This window comes from Opisthocomus hoazin, chromosome Z, assembly GCF_030867145.1.
Source record: "Opisthocomus hoazin isolate bOpiHoa1 chromosome Z, bOpiHoa1.hap1, whole genome shotgun sequence".
NCBI classification, from domain to species: Eukaryota; Metazoa; Chordata; class Aves; order Opisthocomiformes; family Opisthocomidae; genus Opisthocomus; species Opisthocomus hoazin.
Genome location: NC_134454.1, coordinates 4,861,937 through 4,885,548, shown reverse-complemented (window position 1 = coordinate 4,885,548; position 23,612 = coordinate 4,861,937). Strand labels below are relative to the sequence as shown.

Below are 23,612 nucleotides of genomic sequence, written 5' to 3'. Positions count from 1 at the left end.
GCAGGCCCGGCCCTAGGCCCGGAGGGGGGGGTTCCGAAGGGCAGGCCCGTGAGTCCTGAGGGGCAGGCCGGACCTTAGGCCTGGGGTGGGGGGTCCCTGAGGGGCAGTCCCGGCCCGAGGAAGGGCGGTCCCGGAGGGGCAGGCCCTCTCTTCAAATTTAGGGTTTTTTTGCTACGTAATCAAATTCTTAATACCTGTAGTACGGGAGGGGGGTTTTGTACTTTTTTTTTTTTTTAAGGAAAAGCCCCCACACCACTAACAAACCCCCACTTTTTCATAATAGCCTCTATGTCACCCTTTATCTCAAGGAACAAGAAATGAAAGTCAGCCCTAGAAGAGAATGAGAAAGGGTAAAATGCCCGAAGATAATAACACAGGCTGATGAGGAAGATACCCCATTTTTGAGTGAAATACAGAATTTTTTCGGGTGAAACGATCGCATTATTTTTCATCATTGCACGGCTTTACAAGCTGCAACTTTTGCAGCGGTCTCCGGATCGGAGGCCTCTTTTACAGCCCTGCTTCTCAAACGTGAAGATGACCTCGGGTGATGGGACGCTGCACCCCATAACATTACACAAAGCCAGCTCCTCCATGCAGGAGGCAGCTTCTGTACTCCTACAGCTTCCCATTTTTAACATTTTGTTCTATTTTTAGCATGCCTTTGCTACCAAGAAAACCAGCGCTGTTCTCTAGACAGACACAGTTCTTGTGATTTTCACTGGAGGAGCAGCCCTGGGGTTTGCCACACACATCTGCTCTAAGGAGAACATGAAAAGGAAGTTCTCGGGTAGCCCATTTAAATATTTTTCTGCCTCAAAATTTAGAGAAAGCCTTTCCAACCTTCACAGTGCGACTGGTAACACAGGAATAAATTTACGCATTTCTGTGGACGTTCCCAATCAGTACTGTGACTTCAGATGCCTTCTATTCAAAAATGCCTTCCTTCACAATAAGGTGTCTGTGCAAAGCTCGTAAAATAAAAATTTAGTGACTGCTAAGTAGTTATGTAGCAGAAGAAAAAATCCCAGCAAATATACTGACAGTAGGAATCACTTTTGATGATAATCCAGGCAACTTGTGACAGAGTATCCAGTCTGCTGCAGAAACAGCAGAGACTTCACTCCAAGGTATTTAGTAATTGCTCTTTCTTTTTTTCTGTGCCGTTTCCCTGTTTTTTGCACAAGACAGCAGATTGAATCCCCCTTCAAAACAGTGTTAATTTGCGTGCCAGCTGAAAGTAACCTTAAATTTCTTAAATCATTAAGATCTAGAAGCTTTAGGGATAAAACAGAATCACAGAATGCCTTGTGTTGGAAGGGACCGTTGGAGGTCATCTCGCCCAACACCCCTGCAGTAAGTGGGGGCATACTTCCTCTGAAAAAATATTCTCCTCTGAAAATATTCCAGATCAGTCAAGGCTGAAATAAAAATAATTCTTACTGAATTTCTATTGTTGTTGAATTCTTAACAACACTGCTTCAATAAATTGTCCTTGAAAGCAATATGGACAAAGATATTTACTAAGCTATAGCAGCCAGCAGCAAAAAGAAAGTAATTACTCATTAAGAACTCATTAAGAGCAATGCCAAAAATCTGCTACCAAAAAAGCAGAAAAACATCATTTGACATCAATAGAACTACCATATAAGAACATAAAGATCCAGGAAAGATAGCTGGATCCAGCTGTGTTCAAATATTAGCACCTGCTATTAATAGCGATGATTGAACACTGAGCTAGAAATTGGCTTTCCTGTTGGCGATGGAACTGGCAAAAACAATTTAAAAGGCTGCAAAAGAAAACACCGCAGCGCTGGTAGGGTACCTTCTGCAGAGGAAGGAGGTTGGTTCAGTTTTTCCTCTGCACTGCTGCCTGCTCACGATGGTAGCAATGATCTCCTGGTTTGTGCACCTTGGCAGTGAATGTATACATGGAAGAGGCTGCTCATAAGCAACCAGTAAATATTCCTGATGATCATAACCTTACTTGAATCGAACTTTTCACTCCATAAGGCATGTGCTTACTGAAAACGCCCTGGTGCAAAAGAACAGTCAAACTGGACTTCACATCAAAAAGGAAAGAAGGGCTTGTGATGGGTAGAAAGAAGTCAGAACATCCGTTTCAGTTAAGTATCTTTAAATTATTCATTTAGATTTGAGTCATACAGAAACTGGGCACATCACAGCTGCCGATCAAACTTCTAGGTGCTCTTAACACAGAGAACACAAAACCGGTAGAGATGAGAGGGAGCACTTAATCCTCATACCACATGGACACCTATGCAGCCGAATAAAATCCCTGTGAGAAGACACTGAGCAGTGCATAAACACTGGCTGCAGTGCCAGGAACGTAAGAGTGAAACAACAAAGAGCACAGGGATAAAATTAAGACGCAAAGAATGGCAGCTCATATACACAGTGATACGAAAATGAAGCCAGAGAGCCAAGTGCTTGCTCTGGGGAGTAGCCCACATCACAGGCATGTTAAACTACCCACATACTAGCCAGGCATTAAGCAATAACAAGCATTCATCACACACAACTTCCTGTATCCTAAACTCGGGAACACAGGCGACCCAAGCAGAACACAAGCCATCAGTTATTATTACTCACTAACTGAAGGAAAAATTACTTTGGCCATAAACAGAGGCAGCAAAAAAACCTCTGGCTATTCAATGTAGAGCTAGTAATTTCACCACAGGGTAAGAGTAGGTTAAAAAAAATGAACAGCTCTAGCTGGAGCAACTTAACTGCCCCACCTCACCCGCCTCTTCAAAGAAATTAGAAACTGATCTGGGGTAAGGTACACCAATGAAGAGTATTATTGACCAACAAAATGATTAAGGAATCGAAAGAGATTTTCCACGCAAGCCGCATTAAAGCTACAGCAGGGAAAACTTACAGGAAGAAACAGCAGTCCCAAAGTTGTCTAAAAACTGGAAGAATATTTTTGATTGCATTAAAAGACTTGATCTATTTTTGCAGCAAAAGAGGAAAGGCTGCCTTGCCTTTTCAAGAAATACTTCCTTTCCTGTAAAATTCCTGTAAAACAAATTGCCTGCAAAATTTTTCTTTTGAATAAGTATTTTCAGAGACAAAAAGAAGGGCAGAAAAGAATAAAGCTATCCAAATGGCTTAAAAAATGTATGGGTGGCACAAACTAGAAGAATGGAACAGTAAGTCTCCAGGTTTTGCTCTATTTTAAATGACACTAGAGGATCACAGGAGAGGGTTAAAATTAAAAGATACAGTTAAGAGAAGGTGTAGCCTAACGGAATAAAGGTAGTCATGGCTGAGCAGGAACTCAAAAGGTTAAACTTGAAATAGCTATTAAGAGTCAGTATTAGACAGCATGAGTATTTTCATAGCACATAATCTTTACCAATAAATGTTTTGGAATGTCGCAGAAACTGGAGAAGCACCAAGTACTGAATAAAATACATAGCCTAAGCTGTCATAACCTAATATAAAGCAATTCCTGGCAATTATGTTATGCCACATTTTTCTCATGGCACTACCTTCCAGTTCTTATGCTTAACAGCATGGCTGGAAATTGTAGCTTGTGAAAGATAAACTTAGAATGAACATATACAGAAGACTTAAAAGATGTGTTAGTCAGCAAATTTGATGTGAGCTTCCATCGGACTATGCAGCTGGTGACTGATGCACAGAAAAATTACACTGGAGACCATCCCACGCTGTCCAGCTGTCGTAGGAACTACATATGGACAACTACATCCATCTTAACTACCAGGAGAAAGGCCCTGGCAAACTCCAAGGAACAGAAAGAAAAGCAACAAAAATGTTGGGCTGTCTTTAGTGATAGACAAAAGCTTTGAAAGAAAGGGACAATAGGAGTTATAACCTTGTGTCCTCCTTCACTGAGTAGAAAGGAAAAATAATTACTTAGGCAGCACGGAGGTATCTTTAAAAAATCCCTTTCAAAAGTGGACAGATTTCCTACTGATAGGATCTTTCAAACGATGGGGCATCTCCAGCTATGGAACACTGCGGTGAATTCAACTGACTCCTGGCTGTACTTTGGTTCAGGCTAAGGAGCAACCAGCCTCATGTCTTGGGGGTGAACTGGCGAGCTGGAAAGCCCCTGGCTCACGTACAAAGGAGTGAAGGCATCTTGAAAAATAGGTTGAAAGATGGTTTGGAAACCCCAAAGTGCAACACAACCAAAGTACAGAACAAGATGTCAGAGCTAAAATTAAGACATCTATCTTGTCTACACTATTGACTAGCAGTAACTATTCACTCTATAAATACTGCTGTCAGGATGGGCCCAGTGTGAGCTCTCCCTGAGCTGCAGCTGCACTGCAGGCCAGGGGACTCTCCCCTTGAGCAGGGATCCCTCTCAAGGTTAGAGACTCCTTACCAGAGGCTAAGAGATCCTTCCTTACCCAAGGCAGAGAGGTCTCCCACCTGCGGTGGATCCGTGGTAAGTGACTGATAGCACGGTGAATTAATGCTGTCAAACGTTACTAATCCATGCAGCTACTCAACTTTATTATAAACACTGTATGGATAATTCCATTAGACATAAACCATTGTTCAACTCGAAAAGGAGTTTAGAAAGCAAGGGGGTCCACTCTGAACCTCATGACTCGATGTGAGGGCCCTCTTTACTCCTCGTCTCTGGTCTCTGTGTGAATCATTCCAACTCGATTCTAACTCAATTTGCCTTTGTATGTTTCTTCCATGCAGTAATTAATACAGTGAACCTTGCCATCAAAGTTACTCAACGTCATCAAACCACTGTTAAACTCTGTTAAATTCCATTAAACTTATCAAACTGTCAAATTATTATTTTACCTTAATAAAACATATTGCTGCTTTGCTCTTTTGCTATCTGTAACAAACACACACCTAGCAGTGATTACCAACTACAGCCATCAGTTCACGTGTGACCACCACCAGAAAGTGTGTTTCCAACACTGTATTTCAACACTCTGCGAGACCTGAGCACCTTTAACGTGTTCCCTGCTTCTCTTCAAGGAGTATCAACTGCACTGGTATGCAAGTCGTCTTTGTAAGGCCTCTTGCACTGCCTTCCTGAACGACTGAACTGCTCCAGGGGCTGTGGAAGCAAAGGCAGTCACCACGCTTCCATCTCATCAGGTGCCGCTGAGTAAACAGAATCCAAACATACAAACAATACCTAAGGGTGAAAAAAGAACCGTAGCCCCACGAGTCAAATGAAGTTTGCCACTGGTATCAAAGGGATTGGGATTTTTTTAAATAACTAGGAGACTAACTAAGAACACGTGAAAGGGGAGAATGTTACCCAGTCTATTTCCTCAAGAAGTCACCACTGGCATTCTGCTGACTTATGTTCCTCTCTTTTGATTCACTACAATTTCTAGCAAGACTTGAAGAGCATCTTAGTGTTGCTGAACACTGGCTAACAAACAGTTTTCTATCCCATTGCAGGGGATGAAGTCTTATCATATCATCTTCACTTTTAAAAGAGACCATTTCCTTAAGTACACATTACCTCAGCAGCAGAAGGTGCTCCGCTTGTCTGCGTTTTGGGGGGTTGGCTGACATTAGCACTTGCTGGTTTCTTCTACAAAATAAAAGAAAGAAATAATAAACATCAGAAAAGATGATGAAGAAAAAGAAAAGCCAAGTAAAACTTTAAACCAAAAGGAATAGTATACAAAAAGCGGTACACCACAAAAAATGTCTGTTAGAACATTTTATGCAAGGCAAGTCAACCGAAAATAAATTCTCCTATGTAACTTTAAATCACGCAGACTCATTTCAGAAAGTTTTGCCCAGCCTCGAACAGGCTGAGTTCTCTTGCATTGTTTTATGGACAACATATGAATCTGTGCTATTTCCTGTGGCAGAGCGACTGTTTTAATTAACAATTAAAGCAACAGCAACCATATACGCTTTAATGAAAAGTATCAGTGAAAATAAGATGGGTAAGCTATTGCTGTACACACATAACTTGAAAGACAACACAGAAGGTAACGTTACAGCTCAGGCAAGGAAGTACTAATAGAAAGCTAAGGGCAAAATGATGGCTTTTCTAGATAGTACATATACTTCCAACTGAAACAAAACCATGACATCCCCTTTGAACCTCCAGTTTTCAACCAATGCAATGCCATTATTATGAAGTACCAGTAAGTGCCACTGCAAAACCTCACTGATTGCTGAAAACACATCTATGAAGACTGGGAAACTAAGCCATTAGTAATGAACACAGCAAAAAGCATCAGATTTTTGGAGCCAGCAAATGGGTAAGACCGACTCATTTTCTCTGATAAGTGGAAGCTCAACATTCACAGCACAACTGAAGCATTCACACTTTAATAACTCTCTACAAGCAGGGAAGTCTGCAGAATGACCCAGATTCCTTCTGATGACACCAAGCTGAGTGGTGTGGTTGATACACCAAAAGGACAGGATGGCATCCAGAGGGACGTGGACAAGCTGGAGAGGTGGGCCTGTGTGAACCTCAGGACGTTCAAAGAGGCCAAGTGCAAGGTCCTGCATCTGGGTCAGGCCAGCCCCTGGTACCAGTACAGGCTGGGGGCTGAAGGGATGGAGAGCAGCCCTGCAAAGAAGGACTTGGGCGTACTGCTGGATGAAGAGCTGGCCATGACCCAGCAATGTGCGCTGGCAGCGCAGCAGGCCAGCCATGCCCTGGGCTGCATCCCCAGCAGCGTGGGCACAGGGCGAGGGAGGGGATTCTGCCCCTCTGCCCCGCTCTGCTGAGACCCCCCGGGAGTCCTGCGTCCAGCTCTGGAGCCCTCAGCACAGGACAGAGCTGGAGCTGTGGGAGCGGGGCCGGAGGAGGCCCCAGCAATGATGCGAGGGCTGGAACCCCTCTGCTGGGAGGAAAGGCTGGGAGAGCTGGGGCTGCTCAGCCTGGGGAGGAGAAGGCTGCGGGGAGACCTCAGAGCAGCTGCCAATGCCTGGAAGGGCTGTGAGAGAGATGGAGAGGGACTGTGACAAGGGCTTGGGGTGACGGGACAAGGGGTGATTGCTTCAAGCTGGAAGAGGGGAGATTTAGATCAGAGATAAGGAAGAAGTTCTTCCCCATGAGGGTGGTGAGGCCCTGGCCCAGGGTTCCCAGAGAAGCTGTGGCTGCCCCGTCCCTGGCAGTGCTCAAGGCCAGGCTGGACGGGGCTTGGAGCACCCTGGGCTGGTGGAAGGGGTCCCTGCTCATGGCAGGGGGTGGGACTGGATGATCTATACGGTCCTTTCCAACCCAAACCAGTCCGTGATGCTGTGATTCAGTCAGCACACTTGTACGCAAACTCAGAAGCATTGGTTTTCAGTTGATGGGACACCAGTTTCTGTAACAGACTGGTAGACTCACAGAACTCTGTCATTACGGTAACGTACACCTCCTGTTCTCTTTCTGATCTAGCTCCAAAACCAGGAAAGCATCTGGCTTACGCAAAGCTTCACATTCAACACTCAACCTCCACTCAGAGGCTGGGGCAGCGGGCCACAAGAATGTGGCCAAAGGGTACAGACTGACACAAAGCGGGGTATTTACATCAAAGATTTCACACTTTTGTAGGGGCCACACTGAAAACAATGACGTCCAGTTAAGACTCCACAGTATGTTGCACAAACCGTGTGTAGCAGTGATTTTTCCTGTTGAAGGAATGTCAGGAGTGTGGCTACCTCCAGCCCGTGCTCTCGCCCAGCACCCTCCTGCATGGCTGCTTAAGTCCAGTACTGCCCAGTACAGGCCAGCACTACCCAGTACAGCCCAGTACAGCAGCCAGGACCCTGGTTTTCTGCCAGGGCTGAGGGATGTGGCTGCCAAGTTCAAGCAGCAGCAAAGCCAAGCAGGTATCCCACAGACACAGGCTTACGGCTCCTCAGACCAGACACCCTTAAAGGAGCAGACGCTCTCCTTCCACACACCCTTCAACCCCCATTACAATGGACATTTTTAATTCCCTTAAGAAAGCGGCAGTCTTTCAGCCCTAGCCCCTGAAGTCAGGTGATGGATGTGCGAGGCCTTTGGAGACAGCACGAAGATGGAGAGCGCCCTGGGTTCTGCCTCTGATGTAGTGCACTAAATAGTCAGTAATAAGTATTATTCACAAATGCTTCATCTTTTAAATGAGCTATTAAGTTGTTGAAGGAGCACAAATTTTTAAATGCTACCCTTCCATTTTCAAAAAGAAAAGAAAAAACTCTTCAGTACCACAGCTCTCGATTCCCACCTCAGGCTCAGCCTTTGGTTCAGGACCTCTTGCTCCATGGTGTTCAGGACTTACCTTTGGTACCGAAGACTATGTCCAACATAACTGTGTTGCTCTGAAAATCCACAAATAAATTACTGTTTTGCACAAGGAGTTTTTATGATACCTACCAACATACTAAAAAATTTCAGGCACAAGGCTAGCCTTTCCCCCCGCCCCAGTCTGAACTAGGAAGAAACTAACAGAGTGCAATAAATTCTTGTTCTGAGCATGAACTTACGTTAATCATTTAAACAGTGCCAATAAAAAATTGTTATACAAACATTTCTCTGTTTCATGGTAAGCGGAACAGCAAAAAAGATACAGGTATTTTCTCTCAGAAAAGAAAAAGAAGCAAATAAATTCTGTTCTGGAGTAAAGAAAGACTACTGGGGGATAAGCTATGTGGAAAGTTAAGCCACCACATCAAATCAGTATTCTTTACTGAATACTGACGACGACAGGCTAAGTAGAGTAATACATCTTAGTTCCCAGGGTCATCTTTCAACAGTGACTTCTTTGGTATCTACCCCTTAACACATTTGTAAAAGCAGAAAAATTGGCCACATCACGCTACTGGGTTCATCCTTCTTTTACGCCTATTAAATCAACAGTGTTATGTGCTTCCCATCATCCTGCCCACAATGCTCCCTCCAGGCACACCAGCTCTGGCAGCCTTCATCAAGAAATCCATCAGAGCTGCCCCCACCTTCTCCTCCTCCAAGAAGCAGGAGAGCATTTTTTTTCTGTGACAGTCTCAGACACAATCAGCTAAAGAATCACCTTGCAGCTGTACTCACACCTTGCTTCCCAACATGATAATAACAGAGAATTACCAAAGCATAGATGCTTTATGAAATTAATTAGAATAATCGCGAGTTGCACAGAATTGTGTGGGAAGGAATAAAAGCTGTGGCACACAGGTACTTCTAATCTATTCTTCATTATGAGCAGTGGCTTCAAAACAAAAAGCCAAAGCACTGTTTCAGAGCGGAATATTAATTCCTCCGTGTTTAATAAAGGGGATATAAAATACTTCTCCCTTTGATATGTAGATTTTCCTAGTGAAGACACTCTGTAAGGCTGGTGTCTAGAATTACGGATTAAATGTTTATTTTGGATTATAACATTCAAGTGCTCATCACAATATTGCAATGAGAATGCATATGCTACAGTTGTCTTAAGGGGAAAGAAAAAAAAAAGTCACATGAGGAAAGAATGTGCAATCTCTGTCCCGGAAATGCTTCTGACAACCATAAGCAGCATTTCAGCCTCCACCTTTCAATCTTTCGTTCAAGAATTGCTTCAGCAGCAATCACACTCTGTTTCTTCCTGCAGCAGCAAAAGCCTCACGTCACAACAGCTCCCAATGAGTTCCAAAATTTAACTGAAATAATGTTATTTTTCAACTACCTTTTGAATCTTAGCCAAAGAAGAACCAAAACAGAAGACAGGCAAACAAGCTGGTGCTGTACTCCTCAGCACCCTCCGCTCCTGCACTGAGGATGGATCAGGGCCACGCTCCCGGCATGCTGAGGCAGACACCCCCGCCAGCCCCCCGGCTCTTGGAGCAGGGGGGAAAAAACCAAACGAGCAATGCAGTTTAAAATACATAATTTTTTACCAAAGTAGAAAGAAACCCAACAAACGCTGCAGTCAAAGTTACTTCTGCACCTCCATAATTCAGACCAGCAGCGGGCAGCCCAACAGATGTTCACCAGCCATCATGTCTTTACTCAGCACTACGGCCCTGAACTCTGAGTAACTCCAGTGGTTTTTCCAGACAAGGAATCCTGCACAACAAGCATTAGGATTAAAAGCTATCACTGGAATCCTGATGTTAGAGTAAAGAATCAATTCCAAAAGGATAGTAATGTTTCAGTGCTAATTATCACTGTCACCCTGTCAAAGTACAGAATGTATTTCCTGTTAAGTAAAGAATAATGAGCTGAGCAAGCAGCACATATTTTGTCTACACTGCTGTAAAGCATGACTTGAAATGGCAGGACGCATTAGGGAGGGTCTTGTTTCATACCATATCTGGTAAAACATGGCCCCTCTCTTATCTGGGGCTTCAAATTCGTAGACTATATGGCTCTGTCCTCCTCTTAATACCACATTTTTACATTCAGACACCAGCAACACATAGGCTAGATTTCAGACTGATACAGAAGCTGTCCTTGGTGTTTCACTCTACGACAGTAAAAACAGAATAGGTCTTTCCAGATTATGTGAAGTTAATAACAGAATCCGCTACCGGAAGGCTGTGCTGCCATTCAGCGTGACCTGGATAGGCTGGAAAGTTGGGCAGAGAGGAACCTGATGAGGTTCAACAAGGGTAAGTGCAGGGTCCTGCACCTGGGGAGGAACAACCCCAGGCACCAGTACAGGCTTGGGGCGGACCTGCTGGAGAGCAGCTCTGTGGAGAGGGACCTGGGTGTGCTGGTGGACAACAGGTTGACCATGAGCCAGCAGTGTGCCCTGGCTGCCAAGAAGGCCAATGGGATCCTGGGGTGCATCAAGAAGAGTGTGGCCAGCAGGACAAGGGAGGTTCTCCTTCCCCTCTACACTGCCCTGGTGAGGCCTCATTTGCAGTACTGTGTCCAGTTCTGGGCTCCCCACTTCAAGAAAGATGAAGAGCTGCTGGAGAGAGTCCAGCGGAGGGCTACAAGGATGATGAGGGGACTGGAACATCTCCCCTACGAGGAGAGGCTGAGGGAGCTGGGCTTGTTCAGCCTGGAGAAGAGAAGGCTGAGAGGGGACCTTATCAATGCTTATAAATATCTGCAGGGTGGGTGTCAGGAGGATGGGGCCAGACTCTTTCCAGTGGTGCCCAGTGACAGGACAAGGGGCAATGGGCACAAACTGAAGCACAGGAAGTTCCGTCCGAACCCGAGGAAGAACTTCTTCCCTCTGAGGGTGACGGAGCCCTGGCCCAGGCTGCACAGAGGGGCTGTGGAGTCTCCTTCTCTGGAGATACTCAAGACCCGCCTGGAGAAGGTCCTGTGCAGCCTGCTGTAGGTGACCCTGCTTCGGCAGGAGGGTTGGACTAGACGACCCACAGAGGTCCCTTCCAACTCCTACTATTCTGTGATTCTGTAATGAATCCATTCAAAACAGGGTAGGGGGGTTTCAGAGCAGAATCACACACAATGGGAGTGTTTGCCTCTGAAGGGGCAATACTGAACACGTTGTTCAGGAACAGGACAGCAGGACCATGCAGCTCACTGTAACACAAGACCTGCCTGGTCGAGTCTGGCTGAAGTTCCACATATCCCATTTCCCTGCCTCTAGCAGCAGCCAACAGCAGATGCAAATGAAAACAAAACCGGTGATGTAGAAACAGGTCAGGTATATGCTGATACTCCTTCCAAATACTCTCACAGATTCAAACAATTTGTGGCCCAGGGACTTCTTTATTTCAGAATTTTTTATAAACTGTCCTGGGTTTCTCTACAGTGATTTTGTCCCATCTCCCCTTGAAAGCATTTCTCTTTTAGCATCCAAAAGCTGCTATAGCACAATGCCTTGATGGCATACAAAGTCTGAAGTGATCTGAAACTGGTGGAAGGGCACAAGCAAGCTGAAGATGATGTCAAGATAAGGGGCAAAGGAAAACCATACCAGCTGTCTCCCACATCCTAACACTTCCCATATGAATTTGCTAAAAGCCCTGGAACATCAGGGGAAGAAAGGAAATTTCCGACTTCATATGCTTTGCAATGGCGTGCTGCAAACTCGTTGACTCAGGAGCATGATGCCAACAGACAGTGAGAAAATGAAGGGACAGATATTGGAAAACAGCAGCACATTGCTCACTTTTGCTGGGTGGCAGGTGCATCCCAGCTGCAAACATATGCAACAGCATCAAGTGCATGAGCAACCACGAATTCCAACAACCATCATTTCTTCTCTGTTAACATCTACCGTACACACACCCACAAGGAATGAAAACACTTCATTAAAGCTGATTTAGATTCTCGAGAAGTGTCTCATTCTCCTTAGAATGTGAATTCAATGAATGTAAGGTTCTGAAAACCAAGACATAAAGAGTTAAGATACATAGCTGTGACTTGAACCTTCGTCCTTGAGCAGTGCCCAATACAACCGTAACACATGCACACTTTCACTGTCAGCTACACTGATAAAGAACTGCCTATGTCTTCTTTTAATTGCTTACTCTAACACACCTGCAGTTTCCAACTCTGTCCCTGCAGCAAATCTTCCACCTGTTTCACAAGACACTGTGTACAGATACGCGTTCAGTTGCTCATCATCAGGTGGACACATTACGTGTATCTCAACCTAAAGCTGACCATTCCTGTTGCAAGTAGCTTCCCCCGTCTGTCTAGACTTAAAGCTTGAGAAGCACTGCTGAAGTGAGGCAAACCGGTATGAGGGTGTCTTTCCGTTGTCAACATACAGTAGGTAATGAAGTGGGGGAGCTCAATCTTTCCAAGAGCAACGTGGCCCTGTGAAGCAGCGTATCACAGTCCTGTCCCCTCCAAAACCCTTCCACAGCACCTCTCTCCTGTGCTAGATGCGATGGCACTGGGTATGAGTGCAACCAAAGGGCTTCCCAGTCACTGCCACAGTGAGGAATCAGGGTGAAAGTACAATCGGAATACAGCCTTTAGGCCACACCTTAGCTTTTGTTTTCAGAAACTGAACAAACTCAACTTAGTGTTCTAGACAGACGAGTTGGAACTTTAGTACTGCGGTAAGCCTTATGTTTCTGGCCACTGAGCAGAAGAGGTGAGTGTGGACCCTGGGGAAGAGGAGCAGGGAAGGACTGTGTGCGTTCTTTACTTTCCAAGCTGGACAGCTGTCAAGCAGAGTGGAGGTTGCTGGAAACAGCTGCTGAAATCACCCGCTGTCTGCCTCTTCCAGCCAGCCAGCAAGCTCTAGCTGTGTGGCTTCGGTGCCAGCCGCTCCAGCGTCGCACAACACAATGCATCTCAGAAGCTTTGTATCCCAGTGAGGAGCAGACACAAGCTGCAGCTGCCAGCTCTGCTACCAACTCCCCTGTTCAAGAAAGATGAGGAGCTACTGGACAGAGTCCAGCGGAGGGCTACGAGGATGGTGAGGGGACTGGAGCATCTCCCCTACGAGGAGAGGTTGAGGGAACTGGGCTTGTTCAGCCTGAAGAAGAGAAGGCTGCGAGGGGACCTTATAAATGCCTACAAATATCTGCAGGGTGGGTGTCAGGAGGATGGGGCCAAGCTCTTTTCAGTGGTGCCCAGCGACAGGACAAGTGGCAATGGGCACAAACTGAGGCACAGGAAGCTCCAGCTGAACATGAGGAAGAACTTCTTCCCTCTGAGGGTGACGGACCCCTGGAACAGGCTGCCCAGGGAGGTTGTGGAGTCTCCTTCTCTGGAGATATTCAAGACCCGCCTGGACAAGGTCCTGTGCAGCCTACTGTAGGTGACCCTGCTTCGGCAGGGGGTTGGACTGGGTGATCCACAGAGGTCCCTTCCAACCCCTGCCATGCTGGGATTCTGTGATTCTGTGATCCTGTGAAGCCTGCTCCACGACCCGAGGGAAAGGCTCACTGCCTTCAGTGAGCTCATGGCTTCCCTTCTGAGCCTGAAGGACGCTGCTTACCACACAGCTGCGTGGACCAGCCTGCTACTTGGTGGCCTGGTTTCTTTTCTCTCCTACCTAGCGGTTGGATGACCTTAATTAAGGCAATTCCAGCTCTGTGCTTCAGCACCTCCCCTTCCCCACGTTTTATCTACGTCACTCAGACAATGTGTCTAGTCTCCTTTACACAATGCTTGAAGACCTAAGGATGAAATGACTGTGTGACAGTCAAGCAGTAAGTCACTGGAAACTTCAAAAGTAAACACTTCCTGAAGAGACAATCTTATGAATGAACGTCTGTTGGTACATCACTGACAAAGTGCACGCACTCCCTGCTGACTGTATGTAATTCCAAAACTATACTGTTATTAAATAGGTCATCCGCACACTGGTAACTCCTGACTATTTTAAATCCTTGTGTTGTTTTATAGTATTGTGATGCTAGAAATGCAAAAATCTTACGGAGCCATTTGATCTCCTCAGCACCTCCATGCAAGCGCATGTCTTACCAAGCAGGTTTCTATTTATAGTAAACCTGCTGTGTTTTTCTCAAGGTGCTTTTAAGTCCCCAGGAAGGAAAGGCTTAAGAAGCCTACACCTTAAACGTACTCACTTTGAGTTCTCCTTGATGATGTGGTTAATTAACATCTACTCAAACCTGTGTCAGACCTCTCCTACCTTTACTTTTTAGAGCTTTACTCTTCCTCACTCACTCCTTCAGGACTACATACCCGAAGAATCTGCAAGACAAAGTCTTTTATTGTTATTTTTTGCTAAACGATGAGTGTATGGGCTTTTACAATTCTCCCTTCAATATTAGTACGAACTCTTCAAAGACCTTTGTATTTCCTTGTCATTTTTACAGTGCATTAACAAACCTTTTCTAGTAGGGAGGTGAACAAACTCAGTATTCTAGACAGGGGTGTTCACAGTTATCTACAGGCAGATGAAAAATTTCTGCTTCAGAAATTGAAGGCTACAGGAATAAGCTCTGACTTCTAAACAAAACTACAACACTGCAGACTCTCGGGAAAGCTGTAAAAAGATTTTGAGTTGCTACCTCAGCTGCTTAAAAAATCAGAGTGTTTTGGAGCTGGATGTGAACCACGGTGGAGCTAATGCTGTTTAGTGGGCCTAAGGAAAAGTGTTTCGATCTACCTGCACTTTTAAGCATTGTAAAGTCAATGGAATAAGCTAAATACACAAAGAAACTCAGAAGAGGAAACACACACACAGTATTCTAAGGACTCAAACCCAAAAATATCAGCAGAATAAACTTAGCAACAGCCTTCTTTTGCCAGCTAAAAACAGATTTCTCAACCACAGGTCAGCAACAGTAACTCCACAAGCCAAACTACAGGCTTCAACTCCCACCCTTCCCACAAAGAAGTCAGCACTTCTATATAAAGAGCAACAACGTGCAATCAAAGAATTTGGCATTAAGCTAAGAATGTATAAAAGAACAAAGCTATTTAAGAAAAAACTAAACTGCCTAGAGAAGAAAGGAGGAACATGTTCCCAGGCTAGACAAGCCTTCCTTGGTATGTGGACAGGAAAGAAAAGTAATTGCTTTAATCATCTACTTCAGAGGACGGTAATAAAAGCGTTCCCTGGCCTTGATTTGCAATGCCGTTAAATAGCCCACAGCTTAGATCAAGTTATTTTCCACATAGCTGCTGCTATGAACAAAGTCTCAGCCACACCTACTTCTGGCTGCCCTGTATCAGTGGTTGACACTTGAAGCCAACAAGCAGGCCACTAATAACGCACATTTCTACAAATTCTTCTCTTTCCAAACCTGCTGTTAGCCTTCATGGGGAAGCACTGCTCCTGCCTGCAACGGCCGCGGTGCCTGCGGAAGGGCTGTTCGGTACCGGCACTCGCACGCTGGCCTGGAGGACACCTTCTCTCCGTGACACCAGCCACACTCGCTGCGGCACGCAGGGACCCACCGCTGAATGGACGACAGGGCGTGGGGCTGCGGGGAGAGGGGTGACCCTCCAAGGCACTGCTCCTAGCGCTGCCCACAACCCATACGGCTTCCGGCTGTTAACAACAGCCACTGTGATCAGACTACTCAGTTGCTTGTGTAAACTCAACGTTATAACTCACTGGGGACTGTTAAACGTTAAATACCAGTTCCTAAGGAGACGGTACCTTGAAAAATGATTTTTTCTAAAATGCAGCACTGACCACATATTTGCCAGTGTGTCAGGAGAGATGGCCCAGAGGTGCAACATCTATGTATGAATTTGGATTTGTATCTCTGGAAGAAAAGCCAGGATGCAGGAAAGATGGAAAGCGTCACAGTGCACCCACTGCATCCGTACTTCTTGGCAGCCAAAAAAGCAGGACCCTCAGATGTGTCTGAAAGCGTACCGACACTGCAGGACAGACACATCTACTGAGACCATTTCCACTGATACTAACACAAAGTATTTGTGAAAGGATAAACAGAGCAAAGAAATAATTTCCGTAGGCTGCTCAGCAGCACAAGACAAAACTACATTCCTGGAATGAATAATGAGTGACTACAGTCGCCAGTTAATTACCTGAAAACTACCACTCTGCTATCAAAAGACAAAAATCTGTATAGGAGGGAATTCATTACCAACTATTCCTCTTAACAGGTTTAAACACTTGAATTTACCTCTGCTGCTTCTGCTTTTTTCTCTCCCGATTTTGAAGAATCTCCACTTGCCTTCTTGCCACCATGCTGCAAGTAGAGAAAATACATGTGCAGTTATTAAGATCTTAAATTACACCTTCTATGTAAAGAAATTCCCAAACGTCTCAGTGCATGCATAATTCCTTTCACCTACCACAATACGACAGAAGGGAACATTGTAAGTTTTCCTCCTCACTAGTGGGCAGGATTTCTAAATGACCTGCTGGATAATTGCAAGTGAAATCACAGTCAGAAAGTCACGACTTCCAGGGCAGTACCATGTAATGTGATGGTTCTGGAAGACGTTAAGCGTATCACTCATTCCTCGTTAGCACAGCGCTCTGTCCCACAGGCTTCAGCAGAAACCGAACAGCTCTGAGGCATCAACACAATGTGTGCAATCACAAGCAAGCGCTCCAACATCCGAACTTCCCCCAGAAACACTGAAACACTCATTATGCCCAGCCCTCCTTTTATCTGGAAGAAAGATGTTACTACAATTTCTAGAATTCTGCTACTGATACACAAAAAATAAACACTGTAACAGTTCAGGCATGGGTGCACAGTAGGAAATACAGTTCCTCCAGGTTCCCCAAACCTCCTCTATCTTTCCTCCCCTCCAAGAATTTAAACTTCTTGCTTTTATCTAACCTGATGTGCAGCCCCATTTGTTCCCCACGTGCCCCAAGGTACAGAAACACGCAGTTTGTTCGGCATACACACTGGCATCCAGCGCACATTTTACTCTCTGCATCTCTGAAAAGTGGTGAATACGGTCCCTCAAAAATCTTTTTCAAAAGCAAACTGTTTCATCTTTATAATTAAAAAAAAAAACAGTAAAAAGCAAGAAATTTTATTATGAATATAAAAGGCAACATAATAAAGCTATTATCTAACATCTTAGCTAGTGTAACTTCCTGCAGCAACTGAGACATCTGGGAACGAAGATTCACGTCTGGTTTGTTTTGTTAAGTAAAGAGAGGAGATGATTTGAGACCCATTTATTCCCTTCTGTTTTGAGGACCGAGCAGCAGGAGGTAAAGTTTGTTAATCCACTAAAGTAATTTGTTCCTACAGACTTTTCTCTACATGGCTATAGGCAGAAGGTAATGATCCATGTGGCACTACCCTATCTTCAGCAGGAACGTGTTCAAGCACATCAGCAGACAGGCTCGGAAAATACTATAGCTGAACAAACAAATAAAACTAAAGGCAAAAAACCAGCATATCTCCAATCTTCTTCCATTATGGTGGCACATGACAAAAATTTCAAAAATTGTTTCAGACCACCTCTAACAATGCAAATTCTCAAAATAGGTTTGGGCACGACTAAGATACTTGACAAGTTTTAAAACTGAAAATTCTGTTCTCATATTCCAATTGTTCCTCTTCAGGGGAAAAACAAGCTCCATAGGCTGTCTGCCTTTTCAGGCAAGAGATTAATCGATTCACTGCTCCGTAACAGCACTTGCAGTATAGACACAATTAACCCAGTTATCTGCACTTTTTACTGCTACAATAAAAGCACACCACATACATACCAGTAAAAGCAACGTCACTGAGCGTGCTCTTGCTGACAAAATGATAACCCCACAGCCAGCACTGCTGTATGGCTCAGGAGCTACAGCTCCTGCCCAGCAAAACTCTTTCATGCCGACAGATTTTTTTTTTCTTCCATTAAACCAAGTCCCAGAATGCTGGAGCCTTACTTAGCTCCTACTGAGTGTGCCAGACTTTCATCAGGGCCAAACCCCGTGCTACCCTTCCTCCCTAAGTCCACCTCCACATCTTCACACCAAGGACACCTGCAGCAGACAGGACCCTTCAAGCGGAATATCAGCTCCACATCCCTGAGGGACCCCCGGGTGGCTGCACTGGCCAGAGGCGACAAGGAATGGACTAGGAAAAGGACCACAGCTTTGCCACTCCTAAACTCAAGACAGAGAGAGATTAAATGCATATCGTCTTCCGTCCAGAAGGCTGTGTCAAACAGCACCTATAATAAAGAGACTTTGACTTAAAGGGTAAATACTGTTTAACCGTGGAACAAAGCTTGTAGGGCCTGACCAAAGTAATTTTTTATCCACTAAGTTGGAGCCATGCACTGTGTACACATTAAGCACTGCTGCTCTCTGGCCTCAGATAATAAAACAGCCTATGAAAGTCCTACCTCACATGAAAGTCTGCCGTCCTACGCAGGCAACCCTGGAAAGCACAACTTCCTAACACACCTGAGAAGACCATGCTGGTTCCCTGAAGAGCTGATGCTTAAGATATGAGAAGGCACCCTGTTTCAAAAATGCCCTTCAATGGCTCTTTTCTGCTCCGTATTTCCAAGCTTTGAACCTCCTAGTAAAAAAATAAATATGTAAATAAAATACAGCAAAATCTGCTTAGCAAGAGACTAAGGTCAGGTTTTCTGGGACAGTATGCACGCACTGCTCCTTCACATTCCCAAGCGGATGACAGAGCTGACTTTTCCTTTGAGCCCTCTTTCCTTTTTCTGCTCATCTGTCCTTACAATGCCAAAGAAACATACACATAACCAATCACAGAATCACAGAACGCTGTGGGTTGGAAGGGACCTTCAGAGGCCACCTAGCCCAACCCCCTGCAGCAAGCAGGGACATCTGCAACTGGATCAGGGTGCTCAGAGCCCCGTCCAACCTGGCCTGGAATGGTTCCAGGGATGGGGCATCTCCCACCTCTCTGGGCAACCTGTGCCAGGGTTTCACCACCCTCATGGTAAAAAATTTCTTCCTTGTATCCAGTCTGAATCTACCCGCCCTTAGTTGAAAGACATCACCCCTTGTCCCGTCACTCCCTGCCCTTGTCACAGCCCCTCTCCAGCTCTCTCGCAGCCCCTCCAGGCCCTGGCAGCTGCTCTGAGGTCTCCCCGCAGCCTTCTCTTCCCCAGGCTGAGCAGCCCCAGCTCTCCCAGCCTTTCCTCCCAGCAGAGGGGTTCCAGCCCTCGCATCATTGCTGGGGCCTCCTCCGGCCCCGCTCCCACAGCTCCAGCTCTGTCCTGTGCTGAGGGCTCCAGAGCTGGACGCAGGACTCCCGGGGGGTCTCAGCAGAGCGGGGCAGAGGGGCAGAATCCCCTCCCTCGCCCTGTGCCCACGCTGCTGGGGATGCAGCCCAGGATTTGTGCTGACACCGGGGGTTGCCCTGACACAGGTGCAGGACCCTGCACTTGGCTTTGTTGAACGTCATGAGGTTCAGACAGGCCCACGTCTCCAGCTTGTCCAGGTCCCTCTGGATGCCATCGTGTCCTTCTGGTGTATCAACCGCACCACTCAGCTTGGTGTCATCTGCAGACTCGCTGAGGGTGCACTCAATCTCCCTGTCTATGTCATTGATGAAGATATTAAACAGCACTGGTCCCAGTATGGACCCCTGAAGGAGAGTGGACAAGAACAGCAGCTCCAGATCTGTCACACAATCAGCGGGCATACAGTTGAAGTTACATTTCTTGTTCAACCAATGAGCTAACAACAATTCCTTATAGTTGTTAAGTTGGCCCAAAATATTTTCCAACTTTACTAAGGACAAAACATGCAAACCCACCCACAATCACATCTTAACAAAATGCACAAACAAGTGTCATCTCCAGAGTGACCTTAGAGCAGCCTTCCAGTGCCTGAAGGGGCCTACAGGAAGGATGGAGAGGGGCTTTTCACACGGGTGTGTAGTGATAGGACAAGGGGGAATGGCTCTAAACTAAAAGGGGGCAGATTTAGATTGGATATTAGGAAGAAATTCTTCCCCATGAGGGTGGTGAGGCCCTGGCCCAGGTTACCCAGAGAAGCTGTGGCTGTCCCCTCCCTGACAGGGCTCAAGGCCAGGTTGGATGGAGCTCTGAGCGACCTGGGCTGGTGGAAGGGGTCCCGGCTCATGGCAAGGGGGTTGGAACCGGATGATCTTTAAGGTGCCTTCTGACCCAAACCATCCTATGATTCTATGAACAAGAGAGTTCATCCCAATATCTTCATCCCGTTCCACAGTATACAGAAACATCACGACACTACTGTTTTACAGACACACCTTTAACTTCTGAGCCAAAGAGCATTCATAAACTAGAAAATAACTGGCCTAGGTGAAAAGCACAGAGCAAAATACTAACAAGCAAACACATGACTGCATTCTCAGCCTGCGCCTGGAAAAATCGGACCTCAGCTAAAGGTCTTTCTTCAAGAAATTCCTTCTAAACCTCGGGAGCCCCATCAGCATTAACGAGCCTTTGGTCCAAAGCCATTGCGCAGCATCTCAGAGGACTGCAGTGATGACACATTTAGTAACTGGGTGAGAAGGGAAGTCTTCTTGCAAGACTGTCAGCTCAAGTCAACCAACTTTGCATCACAGATGTTACTTTATGCCGATAGGAATCTGACCTTTGTTTTCCATTGAAATCATGAGGAAGATGGAGATTTTTGATGCTGCTCAGAACACTGCCAGATGGAAAGAGGTGTGAGAGGAACTACAATCAAGCACACTAAGGAATGGAAAGGCGAAAACTAGATTCTTCTCACAGCCATCCTATTCTGCTTTACATACTAGCCAGTAAAAAAACCTTGGTAGAGGAACCAGTGAATCTCTTTCGCGTCTGTTCCTCTCTCCCACCTTTTCTGCTTCGCTCACTTGTCCTTTAGACCACGAACTGCCTCGTGTGACAGACGTGCATGGGATGGGAGCGCGCTTCTGCCTCATGTGGAGGGCTGCATGCGCTGTTCTGGTGCCAACAGCTCTCACGACGGGTTTCCCACGGAGCATGTGGAGGAGTGGTTTCCTTATCTGATCACAGCGAGTCACGTTGCCTCAGGATCTTTTCTTACCCTGGATTCAGTGACCCAGGACCACCGAGGCCTTCAACACTCGTGTCATCACTTAATGTAGCAACTCCCAAACTTTCCACCTTGTGACACTGTCACCTCCACCACACTGTGTCACTGATTTGACACGACACGATGAGTGATACTTGAAAACATTACTAAACACCCATCCGAGCTACTTTGGGCAGTTCAAAACTAGAGGTACAAATGCAACAGATTGCATCTACCTGATTACATACTTAGGAAACGCATTAAACTGATGTTATCTCTTAAAGCTACCCTACAGGACGCACTGCTTCTGTGAAACTTTAACAAAACGCAAACCCCTTTTCGCTGCTTCATACAGAGACTGGCTGTTTCCTCGTAAGAATAATAAATTATAAAGCAGGTTGGTCGCAGTAGTGAGCAGCGACCCAAGTCCCGCCGAACCGCACGGAGCCGTCGCAGAGCTGCGTTTCACTTGGGGAGCACCCGGCCAGCGACGGCCGCTCCTGGCAACTCCAGCACCTGCCCGCGGCCAAGGGCACGCTTCCGAAAAAAGGCACGATGCCGGGTTTCTTCCAGAGCTGACACAACCCTGTATAAATTCTGACCGATGTCACAAACCGTCCCTGGAGGGGTTCAAAAACCGCGTGGATGTGGCACTTGGGGACATGGTTTAGCAGGTGTGGTGGGGTTCGGGTGATGGTTGGACTTGATGATGTTAGAGGTCTTTTCCAACCCATGGTTCTATGATTCTATAAAATAATCCTGCTGCTATTATTTAAATTAAGAAAGCTTAGCGAGTACTAAGTATGCAAAAATGCAGTGATGGGGCCACTAGTAGGGCGTGCTATGACAAAAAACCTATGTCATTATTTACAGTTCTCTTTCATTTTTAGAGAAAAATGCAAGGTGGCTGTAGTGAGGGGGGGGTTGGTCTCTTCTTCCAGGTAACCAGAGACAGGACGAGAGGGAACGGCCTCAAGCTGCGTCAGGGAGGTTCAGATTGGATATTGGGAAAAACTTCTCTGCTGGAAGAGTGGCCAGGTGTTGGACCAGGCTGCCCAGGACAGTGGGGGAGTCCCCATCCCTGGAGGGGTTCAAAAACCGTGTGGATGTGGCACTTGGGAACATGGTTTAGCAGGCATGGGGGTGTTGGGGTGACGGCTGGACTTGGTGACCTTAGAGGTCTTTTCCAACCTTGATAATTCTACAATTCTACAACTCTAAACCGCCGCATGCTGACCGCGCGTGACGGTTTCGCCAGCCAGCGAGCTCGCGTTCTTCACAAGATTTACGGAAACAGCCACCAGCCCAACGCAGCCCGTTGCTCGCTGCCGCCTGTCACAGACCGCGGAGGGGTCACGGCAGCACTCCCGGAGCAGACCCGGCTCCGCCCGCCCCGGGACGGCCCTCGGAAACGCCACGGTGCTCCCCCGGCCACGGCCAACCCCCTCAGAGACCCTTCCCCACACCGAGCTCCGGGGGGGAGACCCGCTCCCCGACCCCCGGCCCGCTCCCCGACCCCCGGCCCGCCCCCCGCCGCCGTTTACCATGGCGTACCACCACCGCGCGAAGGCCATGGCGCTGCCCGCCGCTCCGCTCCGCTCCTCTCCTCACCGCCCCGGCCCGGCTCCCGCTCCCGCCCCCCGCCTCAGGGCGGCACCCGGCGCGGCGGCGGCCTCCCACCGCCGGGCCCCGCGGGGCGGCCGCCCTCCCTGCTCCCTCCCTCGTCCCTGCCTCCCTGCCTGCCTCGCCGGCAGCTCCCGGCCCGCCTTACCGCCTCGGGCGCCCCGGGGGGCGGCTGCCTCCCCGTCCCGGGCTGCGACATGGCGGCGGGGCTGGCTGCTGCTGCGCGGCCCGGGGGGGAGCGGCGGGCGGGCCCTCCCCTCCCTTCCCCCTCCCCTCCCCTTCCTGCCGGGGCCGGGACGGGGGGGCCGCGGGGGAGCGGGCTGAGGCGGCCGGGCCGGGCCGGGGGGACGTCCCCTCGATGCCGGAGTGACTTTCCTTAAAAGTAGTTTTTTTTGTGGGGGTAAAAAAAATCCCACTCCCGGACAGTTTTTCCTCACGAACGTGGGTTCCTCAGCCTTGCGCCGTGGTGGTGAGGGCGCGTCGGGAGCGTTCACCGCGGCTCGGGGCGCTCAGCGGGAACGCGCTTCAGGTCTGGTGGTCTTTGGTAGAATCACAGAATCATTAAGGTTGGAAAAGCCCTCTAAGATCACCAGGTCCGACCGTCACCCCACACCACCACGCCTGCTAAATCATGTCCCCAAGTGCCACATCCACACGGTTTTTGAACCCCTCCAGGGATGGGGACTC

The 23,612-nt window shown here is 47.2% G+C and overlaps 1 protein-coding gene across 4 annotated transcripts in view; it reads right to left on the bottom strand.

The window, feature by feature from the left end:
* Positions 1–23,176, bottom strand: part of CAST (calpastatin) — a 68,438-nt gene extending 45,262 nt beyond the window's left edge. For 3 of the 4 annotated variants that reach the window (XM_075410990.1, XM_075410992.1, XM_075410991.1), the window contains exons 1-3: positions 23,074–23,176; positions 16,465–16,530; positions 5,504–5,575 (exon numbers count right to left, since the gene is read on the bottom strand). In XM_075410990.1, the coding sequence (XP_075267105.1) occupies positions 5,504–5,575; positions 16,465–16,530; positions 23,074–23,124 (189 nt within the window). In that variant the 5' untranslated portion in view covers positions 23,125–23,176. Of the gene's footprint in view, positions 1–5,503; positions 5,576–16,464; positions 16,531–22,846; positions 22,910–23,073 lie in introns of those variants that run through there. The other variant, XM_075410993.1, reaches the window with a different exon arrangement.
* Between the last annotated feature and the right edge of the window lie 436 nt (positions 23,177–23,612).